Source organism: Orbicella faveolata, unplaced genomic scaffold (genome assembly GCF_042242905.1).
Source record: "Orbicella faveolata isolate gen_17 unplaced genomic scaffold, um_ofav_v1 contig_26, whole genome shotgun sequence".
Classification (NCBI taxonomy): domain Eukaryota; kingdom Metazoa; phylum Cnidaria; class Anthozoa; order Scleractinia; family Merulinidae; genus Orbicella; species Orbicella faveolata.
Window position 1 is genome coordinate 21,272,791 of NW_028301554.1, and position 15,465 is coordinate 21,288,255.

The following is a 15,465-nucleotide window of genomic DNA, read 5'->3' on the forward strand; positions in this document are numbered from 1 at the left end:
ACTGTTCGGACTGTTTCAAAATTCGTATGCTATTTGACTGGCGATATGCAGAGCCATACATCATTTTATTCATCTATTTTAAAGTTGTTACAATCTTACTCCACAAAATCTTTAGCTTGTCTAGACGCTCTTGGCATGGCAAATGGCGCAATCTCTGATGGGCAAATTAGTGCTTCTTCGCAAATAGATTCCAGTCATGCTGTTACTCAGGCCAGACTTCACTTTAAAGCAACTGCAGGCAAAGCAGGATCATGGTCAGCTCGCAGTAACGATGTAAATCAATGGCTCCAGATTGATCTAGGGAGTCGGCACAACAACGTCACACGTGTGGCAACACAAGGAAGAAATGATTCCCTTGAGTGGGTAACCAAGTACAAACTGCAATACAGTAACGATGGTGTGAACTTCCAGTACTACAGAGAACAAGGACAAACTGCAGATAAGGTGAAATGCATGTCGACCTAACTTCCCAAAAATTTAAAGATCTGGGGTTTTTTTTGGTTTTTTTTTTTTTCTACATTTCATACCAGTTTTAAAGCGAACGGGATTCGCCTTCTAATGGGAAGGAGATTAAATGGAGCATTTTCAGGAGGACTCTTTGATAAAGTAATCAATCCTGTCGCTTCGTCATGCTGATGTTCTCCAGTTATTAGACTAGGTGAAGATTAGTTGGTTAATGAAAGGATCTAGATTGTAGCGATCGATTTTTTACGACGATAATTCCTTTACATGCTACGATCTTTGTATTTTAGAATTTTACTGGGAACGAAGACCAGGACAGTGTTGTGCACAATGAATTAAACCCACCAATCAGGGCACGTTTTATCCGTTTTCTACCACAAGAATGGGTTGGTCACATATCAATGAGAGTGGAGCTGTATGGCTGTCAAGGTATCGGAGGCTTTCCACCGTCATTTTTTTAGCTTTTGCATGTTTTCCTATATCTGGCTAGACAAGACTGAAATGAGATATTTTCTCTTGCATTATTGTGTGATACTTGTGAAATGTTCGTGGCTAGTCTGACGCGGCGTTTCGTCTCGGCCAAGAGACTCTTCAGAGACCTTTAGAATTCAAAGGCAAACGCGTTGAGCATCACGCCCAAAGTCCCGTTCGCAAATTCTTGATGTTGACAGTCTGGCCCTCTATCGCAGAAGGATTCCCAACTGAAGAGTCTCTTGGCCGAGACGAAACGCCGCGTCAGACTAGCCACGAACATTTCACAAGTATTTGACAATTGTTTGCTTTTGTATAAATTATTGTGTGTGTACTTTTATGCATATGTTGACTATTACCGCTTGCTAAAAGTTTACAATATAATTAAATATTGAAGACAGTTCATTAGATTTCATTTCAGACGTTGAAAGTCTTCTTATCCTTCACTTAATATAATTAAATATAAATATCAAACACGAAAGACCATGTTTGAGCACATTTTCAAACACCGAGAAGGCAGTTCAAAATACGATGCACAGCGGAGTATATTTGACGAACTTCGAGGTGTTTGGAAATGTGATTAAAAATGTCCAGAGTGGTTGATACATCTTCTCAATCGAAACTAAAACTAAGGAGAAAACTGACAAGAAAATCGTAATTCTTAATACCAGATATCCAAACATCGTCACGGTCATGATTTCCTTTGTTTAAACTTTATGAATTATTAAGGACTTAAAGACAGTTCAGGGCACCAACCATTAGGATATAATTCATGGTAGGCCACCCAAATAGTCTCCCTGCAGTTTGCTTCTATTTACTGCCGTTTCCTTGCGGTTAGCATTTAAATATTGTGTTTAATTGCAGTTGGCATTTATTTACTACTGTTTGCTTGCGGTTAACATTTAATTACTGCTGTTTGCTTGCGGTTAGCATTTAAGGAGTAAAGGGGAAGGCGATTATATGTGGCCTACCATGAATTATCTGCCCAACCATTTCACCAGCATCCTAATCTGTCCTGAATATAATTCACTGAAACGTGAGAACTATATTATGAATCAATTTAGATGACCGTTTATGTGACATGTCCGTTGACTGGTGTGGATGGAAAAATGTGCTTGGTTGGAAAAGAATCAAATACAAAGAGCTTAACCAGGAGCATCAAGATGAGATTGACGAAGGTAATTACTTTAAAATTTTCCAAACGCCCGCAGATCTCTATTCCATCAGTAAGCCCACTGAACGATAGCTCTATCAAGAGTGCAGCCCGACAATTTGCTTTTTACAAAACTGCAAGTGTTTGAAACAGCAAAATAACGTGGAAGCAGTATATCATATGACAAATCTTCTGGAGCACCTTTCGAGCAAATACTGAACACTTTTTCCTCTATAGTCGTAAGATCTAAATGTTGTGAGCCATTCTCAAACATTGAAAGAATTATTTATTTCAAATAATTCTTTATTATGCTTATGTTCGAGTTTTTTGTTGTGTTGTTTGGAATCTTTGACTCAGGCAACTACGAGATTCATCTTCCCGACATCAGTGGTGGCTACGTGTCATTCCCACATTTCCCATGGCGTGGTAGCGACTTTACCATCTGCTTCTGGTTGAAGACGAAACACAGTGGCTTTTTCATCGAATACGAAGTCGCCGCCTCTATAGAGCAAAATGTTACGCTGGTGCTGGGGCTTTACTTTCATAGCCGCAGTTTTGAAATTCTATTTGGCAGCATAAGAAGGTATCAAATTATTTTCTCACACTGTTTTAAGTGATATAAAGAAAACTTATTCTATGATTATTAAGTGAATGCTGTCTGTTACTACTGTCCATTTATTTTCGTTACTGCCTTTAAAATGTGGGGGATCAGATTGTTAGATTTTCTTTGAGCTTTGGAACTGATGTATCGTGATAATAAGGGCAGGATGAGGCAAGGTTATAACAGCCGTTTGTTTTTTTTGTTCTTTAACACAGTTATGTTTCACCACACCTGCAAGTTGCAACAGAATAACAAAACAAATATGGAGAATTTATTCAATCACTAATTCACTCACACTAACAGACATGTTTATAATTCTTTTTACACAGCAATATCCCAATGGGCGTGACAGACGACATGTGGCATCACGTTTGTGTGGTATGGGAAGGTGAGCGCGGGCTCTTGGCATCCTTCAAAGATGGCGAAAGAAATTATCAATCAAATGAGTTTCGAGCAGACTCACTTGATGTGAGGATTGGAGGTAACGAAGAATTACGTTTGTTTTACGTTGGTGGTTTTGTCAGACTCGTTTTCATCTTGACATTGTTTCTTGAAGTTAATTGCTAATTTAGGAATTAGCTAACAGAAAGAGATAACAAACATAAAAATTTACATATATTTGGTTAATATGGCTTAATAAGCAACATGTCTCTCCTAAGGCATAGGAACTACGACTATAGGCTTCAGAGCAACAAACAAAACTGAGTCCAATGACCTTGTAAAATTGAGTGGCTTCAATGAGTGGACGTATGCAATAATCGCAGAGGAGGTATTGCGCATGTCATATGGATGTGGTCATGAGGCAGGAAACGCAAAGGCGTGGGAAATAGTTAAACAAGGATTGAAGAAAAACGTTACGGTACAATGGTTTCGAACTTGCAACGATAGAAAAGGCGAGTAATTATGGAAAGTAATGTAGTTCAGGTTTGAGAACCCAACTAAAGGCGAATTTCAGTGGGCTACTTTAGCGTTTCCGAAAATTGAGTAGAATAATTAATCCTGTGAACATGCAGCAGGCAATACTATCACAGCTTGAGAAGATCAAGTAACCTAAGGAGTTTGCCAATATTTCGAACGCTTCTCCTTGTAAAATCTGTCTGAAGATCTGAAAATGAGAAAAACCCAAAAACAGAAGTTAACAATTTATTAGAATCATAATCTGAATCTACTCTCAGATATCTCTACATATTTAAATTTAGTTAATTCAATTTGTATGAAATGCTGAAAGTAATAAAATTCGTTATTCATCTCGTGAAACATTGTTACTTCACTCGCTAACTTTTTGCATTTGGTTCGTCAAGGTAAGCTATGTTGCTCAAAGCGCATACTAAGCCCATGTAGTATTTAACTCTTACCGGGTCCTTATTTATTTACAGCTGCTTATTTGATGCTGAGTTGTTTGTTTTTGCTATCCATTAACAAACTTTTCTTACTTCCTCTTTCTTGTCAATCCAGTTAGTTTTAGTAATCAAATGAATGTTAGTGCAGTAAAGGATTTGCAGTGCGACTGATATTTGAATATGGTCTCTAAATTGCTCGAGACTTTCGGCGAGTACGATTTGAAAGAATTTTTAAATCGTGGTGTAATTGTTTTAATTGAACGAGCTTTTATTCGATTACTAATTTATCATGTGACTGAGAAAATTGCAAACGCGTCCACGTTTATTTGTACTGCAGTACAAATTAAAAACTAAATAATGATTTTCTTGCCCTCAGCCATTCACAATGAAGTGATTTGGCAGTCATAATGATCTTTTAAACTCAGACTGTTTGATTTGTTTAGGTGACCGACTTGTCATAGATACCAACGCAACTGGCTTTAACCAGGCCGCTGTTCTTGTGAGCCCAGTATACAGCAGATCACACTATGGGCACAGCAAATGCTTAAGGTTTCGTTACATGTTGAAGGGACCTGGAGAAAAAGCACTGACAATTTATCAGATAGCAGACAACGGTCGACAAATGCCAGTTTGGGTTTCTAAAAAGGAAACTGGTTCGAACTGGATTTATGGCCAAGTTCCATTGAGCTCTATTTCGAAGTTTCAGGTAAAGTTATATTAAGACCGCGGTCTGAGTAATTCAAGAACTACTAATTCATACATTTGATTTGTACCGATAGGTATCGATAAAAGGTGAAGCAGAAAAGAGTAATGACTTAATAGCATTGACTGGACTGTACATTGACGGAGAGAGATATTGCAAACACGAGCCACTGTCGGCCAAACAAGGTAACAAAAATAACTCAGTTGTGCTTCTTCTTCGTAGGTTTCCGATTATTCAAGGGGTGGTTTCACCGCTCGGCGCATTTTTAAGCTGTAACATAAGCTCACTTGATTGCATTGCTGCTGATGAATTTTGCGGGAAATATTCGCCATTGAAAGTTGCTCGATCACTTGCGACAACGAGGCGATAGAGGTGGTATTTCTCATAAAAATTCATTTTGTATGTTCTGACCCCGTGCACTACGTAATTCCATTGTTTATGAGCCAATCGAATGCGAGTGGATAAACGTTTGTGATTGGTCGAGGGGACTAGTGCGATCTCCCGGGTTAGAATAAAGCCCCAGCCAAACGATCACAACATATCAACACAACATATCGCAACATCGTTGGCCCAGCATTGGCAAGCTCCGGCCAAACGATCGCAACATTTCAGCACAACATATCGCAACATTGTTGGGTGCAACATGTTGCGTGCATTTGGCCACCCTGTTGCGACGTGTTGCGACATGTTGGGTATTGAAAATCGAACTAGTGCGCATGCCTGGGTGCAAAATTGTTGCACCAACCTGGTCAAACGACTACAATATCATGCAACATCCCCAAATGTTGCATGAAAAATTTGACCATTTTCAAATTTGAGCCAACAACACCCAAGATGTCGCAACACGTCGCAACACATCGCAACAGGGTGGCCAATCGCGTGCAACATGTTGGACCCAACAGTGTTGCGTCATGTTGAGTTGAAATGTTGATATCGTTTGGCCGGGGCTTAAAGTGGTACTATGATCAAATTTTTACCCCTTGATTTTTTAGGTTTATCACATAGAATTCCATGGAACAATAAAAAGGCCGTTTACCGTTTGCAAATATCTACATTAGTTCTGGAGATATTTAAGTTTGAAAAATGTGTGAAATATGCAAATGAGATGACTGATGACGTCATACACTCAACCCAATATTATATCAAGTCTATGAATAGAGCTATCTCAGTCAATTTGCAGCACAGACCATTGAAACTTGGCAGGCTAATAGTTCTACAGGCAACACACTATGAAAAATTCTGTACTATGAAAAATTCTGTTCCCATAGCAACTGACTCCTTTCCAATCCCCACCCACTTAATTTCAACATGTTAGTAATTTTCAACTCGCAAAACATTAAATGAGGCCACGAACTCGAGCTAACATATTTGTATGCTTGCTGAATCATGCATATGAGGCACCATTAGCAAATATCAAAATGGAACACCAAAGGTGGCCAGAAAAGCCTTTAATATTGGGGAGGTCTGGAACCCAGTATGTTGCCATAGTAACAAAACTGTTCAGCTTGTATTGTGTAGCACATTTAGTAGAATCTTACTGCAAAGAATCAAAGACTTCTGATACAAATTGGCCGAGATATCTTTCTTCATAATATTTGATCGACATTTGGTTGAGTGTATGACGTCATCACTTGACTAATTTGCATAACTTAAAAACTTGAATATCTCTAGAACGAAAAGAGATATTTGAAAATAGTAAACGGCATTTTTCTTCTCATGCAGACTACTTGTTTATGTTTTAAATCGCTTAGATAGGAAAGATGCGATTTTCGTCATAGTACCACTTTAGTTCTTTATTTTCTGATTGTTTGATAAACTTAGTGAAAGCGCCCTTGTTTACTTTCAGATGAAGAGTTTCCTTAAGTAACACAATTAAAGCAACAATGTGAAGACAGTTCATGCATGGAGAATTTGCGTGTATATTGGGGATTAACGGATTAAATCTTTTTACACTTGCTATTTCAGCTTGCAGTGAGAACTTATTCAACATGTCAGGATATTTCTTCTCTCCATCATTTCCTGGATATTATCTTGATGACATGTTCTGCGCGTGGTACATCACCGTCCCACCTGGTTACGTCATTAACCTGAAATTCCAAGAATTCCGACTCAAAGATGATCCCATGTGCGAAAACTGTTTTCTTCAGATTTTTGATGGGCGCGACAAGACAGCACCCATAAAAGGCAGATTCTGTGGCTATATGTATCCTCCTATCTTAGTCTCGTCGTCAAATCATTTTACGGTTGTCCTTTCTTGTAGTGGAAATTTGCACAAAGCAAGGTTTAAGGCCCTCTATTACGCTGTTGGTGGTATGTGAAGTTCTGTATGTTTAGCAATAGCTTGTATTTGCATTATCGTGTATTTCCTGATAAAAAAGTTGGAAAGCCTTAAATTCGAACCTTCCACAAAAGGGACAGGGGCATCCCACGTTTTCACCTGTCAGCCGAGAAATACCGGGGGAACCTTCTAGTTTTACACTTTTGGCACCTTGTGAAAGCGCCCTGGAAACTGAATATAGGTCATTATTCCATGAAAGCAGACTATACATGACCATACAAATGAATATATAAAAGATCATATATTTGAACTGCGGAGAAAGATGTGAAGATATGATTGATCATCGCAGTTATGCACACAACTTAGGCAGTTGTGAAATTAAAGCCTGAATTTTTTTTTTTCAGGCTTTAATCTCCCAACGGCTTAAGTTGTGTGCATAACTGCGATGATCAATCATGTCTTCATATACATGACCATTTTAACAAACAAAATGACATAACTTATAGGTTTTATCAGAGTATTCTTAGCAAACCTGAGACATTTTATCAGAAACTATACGTCCCAGAAAATAAGTAGAACTTCTCGTTTAAGCTGCGACTAAGAGGAGCGCTGTTATTTTGATTCAATTACAAAATTAAATGGCCTGCTCTCAGCCAATCACGATTACTCATTTATAATATGACCGAGAAAATTGCGAACGCGCGCGCGTTAATTTGCACTTCAGTGCAAATTAAGAATTAACGATAACTTGGCCTGCTTTTTTCATCGCAATTTTCATTAATTTTCTCAGTCGTATAATAAATGTAATAAAGACTAAACTCTTCTTAACTCGTAGAATGTTTAAAGATGACTACTACAATGACTTTGTAATAGACCATTTTCGATATATTAAAATTCAGCTTGATAGTGAGGCCTAGAGGACACAAACAAAAGAAATGAATAAACATTGTCATTGAATTTCCTTTGTTTGCGTCCTCTAGGCCTCGCTGCCAAGCTGAATTTTAATATACCGAAAGTGGTCTATTGGTTCATTCTTTTATTTTTCAGCTCTTCAGTATTCAGAATCGTCTTGTCTGCGTCAACAAGGTAAACAATAACGTCATCTTAGGATAAGCTTCACAATTTTTCAAGCTTTAAGGAGGAGATCCATTTACCCTGGGGATGGATAGTTAACACGTTTCAATATTTAAGGGTTGCTTGAACTTGAAATTTCAACCATTTATCAACTATTTTTCGTACATTCTTTCTGAATCACAGCCAAGCGTTGTTTGTAATTTTTATTATTTCTTAGACATTAGTCGGAAGACCTCGTTGTCAGCTGGCAATTGAAGTTTTGACCGTCTTGTGACAATCCTTTTACTGGTCTTCTTCTACAACCTTACAACCTTCCAACTTGCCTCCGTTTATCTAACGTTATCAGTGTTAATTGAGGATAAGTTATGATTACTATACTCTGACGAGGGAATTTGCTTTTAGGGTGTCCGTCGAGCTGCGAATGCAAAGAGTTTGGCGAAAATCAACGCAAGAAGATTCTGGTCACTGGAGAGGATTTGCTTACTGTTCCGAGAAACCTTCCTTTCAACACTGGAGCAGTGTATGTAAAGAGCAAAGAAGTCACAACTTTTACTTTTCTTCTCTCGCTTTTGATTGATTTATTTATACTAGCTGCGGCTGGTGTCAAGCTTAAGGCTTTGGTTAATTTCAATACAGCACGTGTCCTTGTTTTAAAAGCCATGATTTCATAGTTCCTAGGTATTTTTAAGGTGTTTCTAATGTAATGTCACCTGTTCACCAGGCATTTCCAGCAAAACCGGATCTCCCAGCTACGGGAGAAGGATTTTGCAGACCTCCCGAAACTGGAATATATGTGAGTTGATTGATGTTTTCAGTTAAGAGTGGTTTTTGTTTTCCTTAAAAGAAAGAACTAAATCTCGGGATTCACGTGAATCATAAATCAGTCGTGTTTATCTATTTTCCAATTCCCCATAATTCGTTCTATTTGCCCCCCAATATAACGCAAACTTTTGTTGTGAAATGCTCTTTGCAGGTCTGTATATTCCCAACAGCATTTTACAACAATAGTTTATGCAAAATTTGGGGGGGGGGAGGGAGGGGGAAAGTGAATTATTAGGGTTATTTTCACATCATGATAAAAGCGATACCTTGATAATCGGGACTGAATTTGTGTGTACTTGGACTGCGCTCCTCATTGGCTCCTTTGTGTACTTGGGCTGCGCTCCTCATTGCCTCCTTTGTGTACTTGGGCTATGCTCCTCATTGGCTCTTGTTGTGCTTTTGTATAAACAACAAGGATTCTTGTCAGTAAGGTTAATAAACGCACTTTCTTTCTTTCCCTGCAGCGATATGAGTTTCAATGTTCTCATTCACCTTGATGAAGAGTCTTTCCATAATGTAACGTCCGTCAAGACTCTGTAAGTATCCAACAGTAGATATCAACGCTAGCAACAACTACGGCAACATCAACAACAGACAACAAATGCGGTGACATTTGACTGTGGTATCTGTATAACTTTCTAGCTTCAGGCTTTGTCATTTTAACACTTGACCTTTGTAATCGTGGATCTCGAGTTAGGAAGGTGCCTGACTTTTGAAGTTTTTATTAATTTTTCAGGCTTTGTGATGAAAGTGTCAAACCTACTTCTCCGTACTGTAATTAACTTCAATGCCTTATAAGATGCATACATTTTAGACAGTGTTAATGTTATTCTATGTGTGTAGACATTGAATTTTTAGATTTAATAGAAATCTTGTTGTTGTAACCATCTTAATGGAGGTTTCGCCGTTTAATTAAACCTGGAATTACATTATAACTCCGATTTTCCGAACCTCTAGGAAACCTCTCAAATATCGGGTGTTTCGAGAAATTTGGGATAACATTTCAATTAATGTTCAACTGGTGAGAGGGGAACGACGTTTGGTCCGAGTTATCCGAAGTGCGCAAGATCGAGGGTTCGAGAAATCCTCTGTATATCAGAATCCACCAAACTGAATGTGTTAGGATATATGCTGATCTTAGTGATCGCTGTTCGATTGCAGATTACACCATCACAGACAGTTCGATTTTTTCGCAGCCAGCGGCGCGCGCGGTTTCTTATTTTTTACTAGGTTTCTTGTTTTTCCAGGAGACTGGATTTTAACTTTATTCGTGCTCTCCCTGTTGGGGCGTTCAGTGGACTTCCTAGTTTACGCGTCCTGTAAGTATTTGTACAAGTTGTTATTTTTATAACGTTTCTTCATACACCTAATTCCAACTGGATTAAATTATTTAATTAAATGCAGCGAAGGCTTGTTTGGGAGAGGTTGTATTTATTAGAAGTTGTCTTACCTAGTCTTAATGGAACGTTTGATTTTTTTCAGTGATTTAGGAGCAAACCTTCTTCGCAAAGCCGTTAGTGGATTATTGGATGGACTGCTTCAGTTAGAAGTTTTGTGAGTGCTTAAAATTTCACAGTTATTGTTTGTAATTTCGTTCAAGTTTACAAGAGTGTTGAATTGAACGCAATTTTTTGCATTTCTATTTCTTTAAGGGGCTTGCGTTCAAATCAGTTAAATGAGTTGGAATATGGAGTGTTTGGAAACAATAGCAACATGAACCACTTGTGAGTACATTCGACTTTTGTGTCGTTACTAAACTCGTGTCCATTTGATTTAAAAGATCGTTTCTTTCAACGTTAATAATTCGTTCGTAAAATGGTTAATTTAAAAGGGGAAAGGGAATAAAAGTGCGATCAATGTACCATGACAGTTAACAATTACTCCCTTGGAACGATAATGAAATTAATCAAATATGGACTAACTTTTGCCATACACACCGTGTTAAAGCGTTCAGACCTCCAGGTAAAAGCATACGACAGGATCCCCGGTCACACTCCCTGTACAAATCGTTTAATTATATGCCTTCCCTGATTACAATGTACCCTCACATTCATATCCGAATGTGAAATATTTGTTTACTGTTACTAAGGTACCTCCAGGAAAACAAGCTCACAACATTACCAGATGGCCTGTTTGGAGCTCTGTCACAACTGAAGTTATTGTGAGTATATAATATTTTACGCATTCTTGACTACTGTTGGTTTTTGGGTTCCCTCCAGTTCTGCTGGGCAAGCAATTAAAATGTCTCTAAGTTGTTTATTGGGCGATCAACTCAGGTGGTAACATGGTCTGTTTTTCTGTGTAACGGCGTTCTAATTTTCCTGGTTAAATGTCGTCTTTTTGTCAGGAATCTAAGCAGCAATGAACTGACTGAAGTTTCGAAGGACACTTTTCGAGGATTGATCTCGTTAGAATACCTGTAAGTACGTTATGTTGCGAGAGATAATGTTTCGATAATTTTGACAATGTATAGTTTGGTGTGAAAAATGTGCTGGCCAGATTGAAAAACAAAACACAAAAAAAATTGAAGGTTAGTATAGTATGCCTCTTTTGTAGTTCCGGAAACGTTATTAGAACAAAAATATGCACAGGATAATCTAAAGGATGATGGAAAAAGTTGAAAGGAATCTTAATCGCACAGGATAATCTAAAGGATGATGGAAGAAGTTAAAAGGAATCTTAATCGCAAAGATGATGCGTTCAAGTTTTAGGAGGGATACGAAGTCTTTTTTTCGCGCTTAGCAATTAACTATGTAAGTAAATTAAGGAATACCAGTGTAGATAACTTAGGAATGTAGTGAAATGTATTGTATCGTAGGTAATGTGATGTAGGTAAAATATATTGTTAAAAGAATAACTTTTAATAAAATAGCTATGGTGCAGTAATGACAGGAACGTTTAATTGGCGTGCATTTTTGATTTAAAAAAAAACTCTCATCATTTTTCCACACAGGTATCTGGACAGAAACAAACTCGCTAAAGTACCTTCAGATGCATTTGGTGAATTGACCAACCTGAAATATGTGTGAGTAATGTCTGTTATGCACTCGATTCAGTTTATCTCTATCACTTCACCCTTTTAGTACAGAAGAATGAATTTTAGAGCAGTGGCACGTAAAAAAATTGTGTCAGCTCCAGCTAGAAACAGAAAGTGACAAGAAATACCCAGAGTTATTTAAACTAACATTGAAATAAATGTATACAGCTAGCTGTTATATGGTGTATCATCTCAAAGCAATAAAGTGAATTGGTATTTCTTGCAATTTTCACACAGGAAACTGGATCGCTTCATTCTCTGCTGCTATGCCGAGAAATCAATCGTAGGAGTTGACTGTGAGTCTCCAGTCGATGAATTCTCAAGCTGTGACGACCTCATGAAAAACAAAACTGTCCAGATTTGTATTTGGATTCTCGGAATCCTTGCCTTCCTCGGTAACCTCCTTGTCATAATATGGCGGATCATTGATAAGGAAGAGAACAGGGTTCATTCTTTTTTGCTAACAAATTTGGCAGTTGCCGATATGTTGATGGGCGTGTATCTATTGACAATCGCAATTATGGACGTCAGATGGCGAGGGGAATACTTTAAGCATGACATCGATTGGAGATCTGGGCTGGGGTGCCAAATTGTCGGAGTTCTTTCCATGCTCTCCAGTGAAGTATCTGTGCTGATTCTAACCATTATTACAATGGACAGATTTCTCTGTATCGTCTTCCCTTTCAAGTTCAAGCGCCTCACTTTCAAAACTGCCTCTTTTGCATGTATAGTAGTGTGGATATTTGGTGTCGTCATATCTGTAATTCCCATCGCAGGGTTCGACTACTTTTACGACAACAGCGGTTACTTTGGTTTCTACAGCCGCTCTGCCGTTTGCCTTCCTCTTCAGCTGTCTGAAGGAAGACCAGTGGGATGGGAATATTCTGTTGTCTTTTTCGTCGGTTTAAACTTCGTTTCTTTCATGTTTATCCTCGTCGCCTACATTACAATGTTTTGGACAGTAAAGCGCTCGTCCCGAGCTGTGCGATCGACAAATTTAAACAAAGAATCCGCCATGGCCAAGCGGCTTGTCTTCATTGTGATGACAGACTTTTGCTGTTGGATGCCAATAATTATAATCAACATTTTATCTCTGACTGGAAATTTTGACGATCCAGACAAAATTGCTTATGTGTGGATAGCAGTGTTTGTTCTTCCACTGAACTCTTCCCTCAATCCAATTCTGTACACGTTTTCCACCGAGAGGGCCAAACGAAGCTTAACCCAGAGGAGAAAAAAAGTCACTGGTTTCGTTATGAAGACGATAAACGGCCGAGGGGCAGGTAGGTTGAACCAGTCCTTTAAAAAGCTAAAATAAAATAAAAAATTAAAGCTGTATTTATTTCATGTAACGCATACAACAAGTGACTAGCTCTTGTGCAAATGATAAAAGTAGATGACCGTTTTTGTAACTGAGCGAGTTTATTAGTTTAGCGATTAGTCGTATCTTTCGTATTTCATACGCACTCCAAGGAACACTAATACTGTCATAAAACCTAAGAAAGTTCTTGGACTCTTTCTTCATTGAACTGCAAACAAATGAGGTCACGTTGCCTGCCTAGCAATATGGTATAATCCCTAAACTTCCAGGTATTCGGGAGTTTAACGAAACCACGACGACAACGGCAACAGGAACGTCGCTAAACAAAAGGTTTAAGGAGCAAAACAATGGCTGTGCACGTGTGTTATAATTCTTGGTACATTTCTTTGCCGTCCTCTGCAAAACAACAACGTGAAATGACGAAATTCTGCGTTGTCTGGAGAACGTGAACGACAACGGCTAATTTTTTAAATTTATATTCAGAATTGAACACTGTGTTCCATATTCAGTTTCGAGGTAATTTTGACAGTGAGAAACAAACTACATGAATCTAGGATATCGCGAGATTCGTAGGTAAAATATAACTTCATTTTTTAACCGACGTTGTCCTCTGCGTCGCCGTGGTGGTTTCTTAAACTCCCTATTCATTTGAGCTACGAATCGAAACAAGCTGACAATCCATGAACGAAAAGAGTGCGCTGAAGTATTCGACTTGTTTTGCTTATAACTGAAGGCTTTATTTGATCCTAATTTGAAGGTTTAATGCCGCTGAGCTGTTGACCGCAGAAGACAGGAGGAAGAAACTTTCACAGTACTACAACACTAGACTGTAAACCGGCAATTCTTTTAAGGGATATAATTAACTGCCAGCTATATTTCATGGGTCTTTGTGAACAATTCTAAAGAACTTTTGCTTTTCTTTATCCATTTTAAGATGAAAATCAGTCGGTTGCTCGACTGAGAAATCATGGTGACAACACTGCTCAATCCAACATCAGTTCCAGTCCTTCGCAATTACCCAAAGCAGTGGGAACACCGGAACAAGAGAGCAGACAAGTTCATGTCGAGCTGAGGCTGATTGAAGAAGTTAACATACTCCAAGACGACACTGCAGGAAACCGTTCAACAGTGAGTGCCTAAGAGAATGTTATTCTTGTAGGACAGTAAGCCTTGGAAAACGACACAGTGATAATACACTTTAAAATTTGTTCAGCATGAAGTGGAGGAGAGACTGACTGACTGACTGACTGACTGACTGACTAAATCAATCAATACATCAATGAGTGAATGAATCAATGAATGAATGGAGAGATAAATGATAACTGAAAATTTAAATGAACACTAAGCCATTTATTGAGAATTTTAAAAGCTATTGTCTTTCGTTGTTTCAGGGTTATGTTACAGCTTGGTGCGAAGAAGGAAACATTTTAAGTATGGTGCTTCTGAAATACTTTGAGAAAGAATTGAAAGAAGAATGGCATCGAGAGGCTGATATAGTACAGAGCCTGTCTTGTGGTGTAGAGCCGCATGCCAATCTACTTCATTATCGCTGGCACTCCAAAGGCAAGCAACCGTCTACTAAATCTATTTAGCAAGCCTGTACTTATGTAAACTGTAACTGTGAGTATTCTCTCGAGCCAGGTGCATGATGGTGGGAAGGCTTGACATCTTGTAGAGGTAAACCATGCTTTTTTACCATCAAGCTCATTCGATCTTTGCGGCGCCATATGGATTTACAGAGCCAGAGGGGAGGCAAGGGGAAATTGTACAGAGCCCTTATGCTGTATGTTCTGTTAAATCTCCCACAGGATATCTGTTTACGTTTAATCATTATTTGTTGCTCTCCAGCTTGCGACCAAAAACTTGAACATGGGAAAGAGCATATTCGTGCGTTACACTCAAACAGTTTGTAAGTTCTTTTAGTTTGTATGTTATTTATATCTTAAGCGGGGTGTTCGTTAGTTAAACTTTAGTGTAGTGAAGCGCTACTCTTTCCATTTTTCGACTAGGGTCAGATTCAGAAAGCAAAATGTGAATCTGGTCTACTAACGTCGATAATCAACAGTATAGTAGAAAGTTTCGAGGTTAAGAATCATTTGGGATCTTCTTGAGTGACAAGTCATTGGTGCTTTACAAACAGTTGGAAACGAGCAGGAAAGTGAATAGAATCTAATAGCAAATGGCGGAGCTCGTCTTCTACAGG

At 38.5% G+C, this 15,465-nt stretch overlaps 1 protein-coding gene across 2 annotated transcripts in view; it reads left to right on the forward strand.

The window, feature by feature from the left end:
- Positions 1–15,465, forward strand: part of LOC110053724 (uncharacterized) — a 35,198-nt gene that overhangs the window by 16,622 nt on the left and 3,111 nt on the right. For both annotated transcript variants that reach the window (XM_089295072.1, XM_089295073.1), the window contains 23 exons: positions 116–444; positions 753–891; positions 1,998–2,111; positions 2,444–2,669; positions 3,017–3,168; positions 3,347–3,580; positions 4,471–4,733; positions 4,807–4,915; positions 6,696–7,040; positions 8,056–8,094; positions 8,485–8,602; positions 8,804–8,875; positions 9,369–9,440; positions 10,152–10,223; positions 10,387–10,458; positions 10,557–10,628; positions 10,994–11,065; positions 11,252–11,323; positions 11,858–11,929; positions 12,179–13,224; positions 14,197–14,390; positions 14,654–14,825; positions 15,111–15,171. In XM_089295072.1, the coding sequence (XP_089151198.1) occupies positions 116–444; positions 753–891; positions 1,998–2,111; positions 2,444–2,669; positions 3,017–3,168; positions 3,347–3,580; positions 4,471–4,733; positions 4,807–4,915; positions 6,696–7,040; positions 8,056–8,094; positions 8,485–8,602; positions 8,804–8,875; positions 9,369–9,440; positions 10,152–10,223; positions 10,387–10,458; positions 10,557–10,628; positions 10,994–11,065; positions 11,252–11,323; positions 11,858–11,929; positions 12,179–13,224; positions 14,197–14,390; positions 14,654–14,825; positions 15,111–15,171 (4,117 nt within the window). The remainder of the gene's footprint in view (positions 1–115; positions 445–752; positions 892–1,997; positions 2,112–2,443; positions 2,670–3,016; positions 3,169–3,346; positions 3,581–4,470; positions 4,734–4,806; positions 4,916–6,695; positions 7,041–8,055; positions 8,095–8,484; positions 8,603–8,803; positions 8,876–9,368; positions 9,441–10,151; positions 10,224–10,386; positions 10,459–10,556; positions 10,629–10,993; positions 11,066–11,251; positions 11,324–11,857; positions 11,930–12,178; positions 13,225–14,196; positions 14,391–14,653; positions 14,826–15,110; positions 15,172–15,465) is intronic.